The sequence below is a fragment of the Pocillopora damicornis genome, chromosome 5 (assembly GCF_964200805.1).
Source record: "Pocillopora damicornis chromosome 5, jaPocDami1.2, whole genome shotgun sequence".
Lineage (NCBI taxonomy): Eukaryota > Metazoa > Cnidaria > Anthozoa > Scleractinia > Pocilloporidae > Pocillopora > Pocillopora damicornis.
This window is the reverse complement of record NC_142674.1, coordinates 20,507,425-20,513,589: the sequence shown is the minus strand read 5'-3', so window position 1 is coordinate 20,513,589 and position 6,165 is coordinate 20,507,425. Positions and strand designations below refer to the sequence as shown.

Here is a 6,165-nt window from a genome sequence, read left to right as displayed (position 1 = left end):
CAAAGTTATCACGTAATTCAACGACAAGAGCTTAATACTCTAAAACATTGAAGAGAACATACATTGAAAAACACAGCAAAATTGAGGAGAAGATGATATTTTTTTACTCTATGTCTTTAAAATATACAACACAAGCACATAGTTATAAGAACCACGTGTTTCTAGGGCTAAAATACATGCCAGCCTAAATGATTAATTTGAGAAAAACATTTTCTCCAGTAAACTACGGCCTCAAAATAAACAATATGTGGTCTTAAATATTTTAGACATATGTCATATCAACACTACTTCTCTTAAACAGACTTATCTTTGTTTCATCGGAAGCTTTTTTAACCAAGCAGCTGTTTAGATAAGAATCAACATGTCACGAATAGATTCTGAACCGGAAGTCCTCAGGATTTAGGTTTTAAGTATGTGCATCAGCTAATGTTTTTCTTGCGTCCGAACTACTCTGTTTTTAAATAACAACGCCTTTTGAAGAGAAGCCTTCCGCATTCTTGCTTTATATCTCTTTTGAAGAAAGCATAAACTTTACGTTATAGGCCGGAGTTAATAACTTGTTGAGTTATTTTGCAATAAAAATCGTAACTACATTTATGACCAGCTAAAAAAATAATAAACTACAACGCAAGAATATTCCGTAACACAATAGAAACACAGACGTTACCAAAACCACCCATTTTACAGCTGATTTGTTCTGAGTTTGAACTTTAAGGATCCGATGATAAAAATTAAATTGCCTGGCTACAGAGCGATCCCTAGAGTTCAGATTGAACAAGAAATATGGATGTAAGAAAAAAGATTAGCATTAGGCACAAGATTATCTCGAAGAGCAAACACAAATAGCCGACGATGGTCATCGCATTCTCGAATTCACTGAATCTAACTGACAATAAAGAAAAGTAAAAGTGAAAAGAAAAGGAATCCCCTAAGATGTAAAAACCATTTGAATGACTGGGCGGCGCTTCATAAAAGTCAAGTATTTCAAAGGTTTCACCACGGCAATGCGTTCATTTACAACTATCGTGAGGATGGAGAGGAACCAGCCGAAGATCCAAAATCACAATTTCATTGAATTTCTTGTTTAAGAAAATTTTAAGCAAAACCGTTCTAGGCAAAAATAATTGTTTATATAAGGGTTTTATAAAACCTTCTCGCTCCTATCAGCTCTTAAAATTTACTTAGGACAATAGATGTTTAGTTAAGTCGCATTCAAGGCTGCAAACATTTATCATCCTAGAATGTTCTGTCAGACGCCTTCTGCACAGAAAAATTGACGCCAGTCATTGGTTTCAAAAAAGAATGGACCAATCAGAAATTGAAAACTGAAGCGAAATATTTTTTACCTCATCATCTGATGTATTTCATTTCTCAAAACTACAGCAGAGTGTAGATATGATGTGAAATGGTGAAAATTAGCCTCTATTTGGCCGAGAACAACAAATATTTCAAATGACAATAATTTCAAGCGTGAATCGCCCCCTTTTAATATCAAATGAGTGACGTTAACAAATAAAGAAGCTTTGTTTTGTTGTAAAGCACAAAAGAAATGTAGGGGGGAACACGAGACGTAATCAAGTGCTTTCTCTACTTTTGGCGCTTGGCGTGCTTACACACCTCTCACTTGCCTTTCCTGTTACTATTTGCCGGGTCGGTGTGTAATCGTCGGTAACTTGATCCGAAATTTCACTCTATCTGCTTGTAATAATATGCATGAAAAAATTACGTGCGTCTGATTGGCTGAAAACGAGTCCATTTTTCATGTAATACGAGTGCAAAGTTGTAACACAAATGCAATTTTGTTGTCTCATGTTGTTACCTACACTAAAAATATACACGACAAATTTACGCGCTTCTGATTGGCTGAAACTGAGTGCAGTGTAACTCGAGTGCAAAGCTGGAACATGAATACAAATTACAAATAGCACGCACGCTGTCAAAATTTCGTTTGCCTTGCCTTTGAGAGATGCCTTTTTCATGTATATTATTTCTAAGTAACAACATGATTTCGAGTGCAATTTCTTGTAAAGGGGGACTTGAAAAATTTTCAAAGACCACAAATTGCACTCGCAATTTACTACGGGCTCGTTAAATATATGGTCTTTGATAGAATTACTCGATTTTTAACACCGAATTTCACTCGAAATCATGTCAGTTCTAATTTGTGCTGTTACCTACAGGTTTTTCCGTGTCATTTAAAGCTAAGAGCTCGTTTCCATATTTGTTTTAACGTCGTACAAGGCGCATGGATCAAGTACGCCACTTTTCAACGAAAATTTGTGCGCTAAAAACACGAGCAAAACCTGTCACTTTTCTTGTGTGTTGCAAGAGAGCTATGTACTTATATGGAAAAACCACAATCCGCCCGATCGGATCTCTTTATTTTCCCGAATTTTTTTGACAGTCGAAGTTTACTCGAGCGAACGCCTTTCAAGACGATTATCCAAGACCTTAATTTGACGTAACTTTAAGGACAATTCAGAAAAAAAAAACTAAGCTTAAAAGAGATCCCACTGCTGTGTAGATCGTGTCTATCTAATCCATCGAGACGACTTTCAGAAACACCTAGTTTCAAACAGGTGGAAAGACTGAAATGAACTCCTTTCGGTTCGGTTCGATGAGTAGAGAGGTTGGGGGGAGGGGTGAGGCGAAAAAATGCGTTAGATGACAAAATTTAAGGCAAAAGTCAAAGGTGCGCGTGATCATCTCTCTCTTCATATCTTTACCTAAAAAATGTATTTCTCTCTTTCAAAGTCGCTAGTTGTTAGTAGTCTGAGAGTGGTCTGTCTACTATATCTTTGCGAAGTTGAGATAATAGCCCTGCCAATACAGTCCTGCTTTATGTGGTTTTTACGTCTCTCAAAGCACTACACAATAAATAACACAGTCATAAGAATATATTCGTTTGTGACGTCGAGGTCCAGTGGTAACGAATTCATTCCACATTGTAGAAGTTGTTAAAGTTGATTCTTAGTAGAAAGTCGGCCAAGTGCGATTGATAACCTTTGCGAACAAGTTTACTGACCACTGGAAAAAAAATTAGAAAAACAATTATTTAAATCAAGCGGTTTTTCTGAATAATAGTGTTCTCCTTCGAGGCGGTAACCGGTAACATTTACCGCCTGCAGTATCTATTATTGGTGCCTAAAAGCGCTTGGAATTCTCAAAAATCCAACAGGATTGCTCTATCAGTTTGAAAAAATTATTTTACCTCTTCTGCTTAAAATAAGGAGAACACCTTTATTCAGAGAGCACATCGCCGAATGCACCCTTTTTGTGCAGCAGTAAGAACCCACCGCTAATTCGCAGAGACCCATAGAAAAAAGAAAATTATTTCATCATAGTGCTTTTCTCTTACGTGCTATGAAACTAACACAGAAACCATCACAACTTCCTATCAGAGACATGGAAGCTATCAAAACGAGCCAATGAGAATTCAGATGATAAACAAGGCAATTACCTGAAGCGCGGAGAAACGCAAATAGCTAGGGCGCGAAAAAAAAAATAGAAAAAAAATTTTTTTCTTGCTCTGCAATCAAAGATATTCAACAGACCCGTTACACCTACAACATTCTCCAGTCCTAAAAAACTGTATACGAAGAAAAAATTCATTTCCCGAAACATCTCACCTGTAAAGAGAAAGGTAGAGTATTCTTTGAATACTTTATGAGTGTTACACATGATGTCATAAGCGGGACGAGTCACGTGCCCTGTACCAGGGTCTTGTTGCCACGGGGACGCCAAAAGCTGCGTGCGCAGTTTGAGTATAAGCGTGCCCAGGTCATTAATGATGGTCATCACAGGCGCTGCCTTTCGACTGAGCAGGGAACGGAAAATGCTTTTCGGAGGTAGTCCGTGTGTTGGTTGTGCAAGTCGTCCAAGCTCCTTACCTGGATAAAGAAAATTAAGAATTAGATTTATAAAATAATTCAAATAGTACGCGCGCTCTGATTGGCCATAAAACCATTTTACATGAGCGTATGTAAACACGGTTTTCGTTCCTCTTTCATTAGTTATTTTATAAAAGAAATGTAAAATGATTTCCGTGTTTACATAGCCTGATGTAAACACTTGGGAGGTTGGGAGAACACTCGATAAGCTGGAGACCACTCCGCTATGTAGAAACGGAAACCATTTTACATTTCTTCAATATTGAAGTCCACAAAGCAACCAGGTAGACAATCAGACATGGCTGGTGCTACTCTGGGTTTCACGATTTAATGAATATGACCGAGAAGATACAATTCATAGACCCAACGTTTCGACACTCTTGTCTGGTGCCCTCATCAGGGGTGATATAGTCGTTGCGACAAGAGGTCCTTTTACATGCTCACTAATTAGCTGTCCTTTTTTTCTTACGAGGTATAAATAGGGTCAGGCAGTAAGTTGCCATCGTGACAATTTGAATGAGCGTGGGCGGGGTTGATATTCCAGGCTTCCCAACAAAGGCCCTGGTGGCATTACCACGATTTGAAGGAGCGTGGGCGGAGTTGATATGCCAGGCTTCCTAACAAAGGCACTGGTGGTAACGTCGATTAGTGGTGCTAATTTTAGACTTATCCCATCTAATTGTATGGATGGTTAAGCATGTGTGCTCCGACAAAGCTGAATTTTCTTTTTGGCAAAAGAAGACCGCTTTTTGCTCTTTCAAACGTTTACCAAACTAACGTTTGGTACACGTTCTAAACTATGCAATCTCTTTCCTGAAAAAAATATAATGAATGGCCGTGAAAAGGCAAACGTTTTACCAACCACAATGCCCATATAATTAAGCTTATTTTATAAAGTGAAATGCAGCTAAATCATTCCCAGGCCACCTACATTAAAAAGTCCTTCTTGAAACTCTGACCAGGTAACGTTTAGAATTTGATTTGACAAGTATCCTTCAAGATTATGCACAAAGTGTTGCATTTCGTGCCTGAAAAAAGAAACAACAAAGACGTGATGACAGCATCGTAAGAGAAAAGCGAGGCACTTCAATTTACCAAATCAGCCGACCTCTGGATACCTAAAACTAACATGGAGAAAGTCATTGGCTTGTGAGCAAGCTAATCGCTTCGGTGCGGGCGTTTCCTTGCCCGCCGGAAGGTAAAAGGCGGGCAAGAGAGAGAGGAAGAGAGAATGTAATTAACGACACACTAATTCAGTCTAAAAGAAATAGTGGTACTTCTTGTGGCTTCATGCTATTTGAACCAAGGTAAGGTAGGGCAGGATGGGTAACTCGACTCGTGAGCAGACCTCATCTTATTACACTTTCACGAGGTTCCTAGACAGTCCTGTTATAGTGTGCAAGTAAATTTAACAGTAGTGAGCGAGCCTGCAAAGGACCATCATAAATAGCAGAGCGACTTTTGTGACACGCACAGCTAGATTGTGCGCGCTGCAACGGGCCAAACAAGAGAAACAAGAGGACATCACCACTCAAACGAAATATATATTCCGCTTTCATCACGAACACTACAAAACGGTATAAAACACATGCACTCTGGAAAGCGCACGAAAAAAGATGTGTTGTTTTCGACAACGTTTTCAGTGGCAAACTTCCTCATAGAAGTAGGCAACACAAGGCGGAAAATTTTTTTTTATAAATTACCTAAAGAGCTGCAGCTGGCGAAGTTGGGGCGAACCGGCTACATTGCGTGAGTAGGCTGTAACACAAAGACATTCGTCGTCAGCAAGAAAAATTAACTGAAAATCTGAAACCAAATTTTCCCTTATAATTTTATATTTGTTTTAAATCAGTGCAAAGAATTTGTTGTTACAACAAAGTAACATTTACTAAGTTTTAGAGGTGTTTTTTCTCATAACCTGTTTTCTCGGTATAGCATTGCCATGCATGGTATGGAGAAGATACGTTCTAATCACCTGTAAGAGTTAGAGATCTATCACCTGCGGTTAAGTGTGAGGCCTTACGAGACGCGAACCGGCGAGGGGTCTAGCGCCGATTATTAGTGCCAAACCCCCGCAAACCTTTCACGTCTCAAATCTTCCCGCCGGTGGAGAAGCGTGCGACTTGATCTACAAATAATGAGAGCATGCTCAGGCTAGGTTTTTAGCGGAAGCTCCTTCACACAACTTGTGGTTTGATTTTAAAAAATTGCTTTACAAGTGTTTCATTTGCCCGAGCGTCTCTTTGAGAAACAAAAGCTGGCGCTAGCTATCTAC

General features: G+C 39.0%; 1 protein-coding gene across 1 annotated transcript; it reads right to left on the bottom strand.

The window, feature by feature from the left end:
• Positions 1–1,813: 1,813 nt before the first annotated feature.
• Positions 1,814–3,942, bottom strand: LOC149045878 (gamma-tubulin complex component 6-like). Its single transcript, XM_089207805.1, has 2 exons — positions 3,630–3,942; positions 1,814–3,027 (listed from the first exon to the last, which is right to left on the bottom strand). The coding sequence occupies exons 1-2, from the start codon at positions 3,796–3,798 to the stop codon at positions 2,936–2,938; spliced, it is 261 nt and encodes an 86-aa protein (XP_089063931.1). The 5' UTR covers positions 3,799–3,942; the 3' UTR covers positions 1,814–2,935.
• Positions 3,943–6,165: the final 2,223 nt, after the last annotated feature.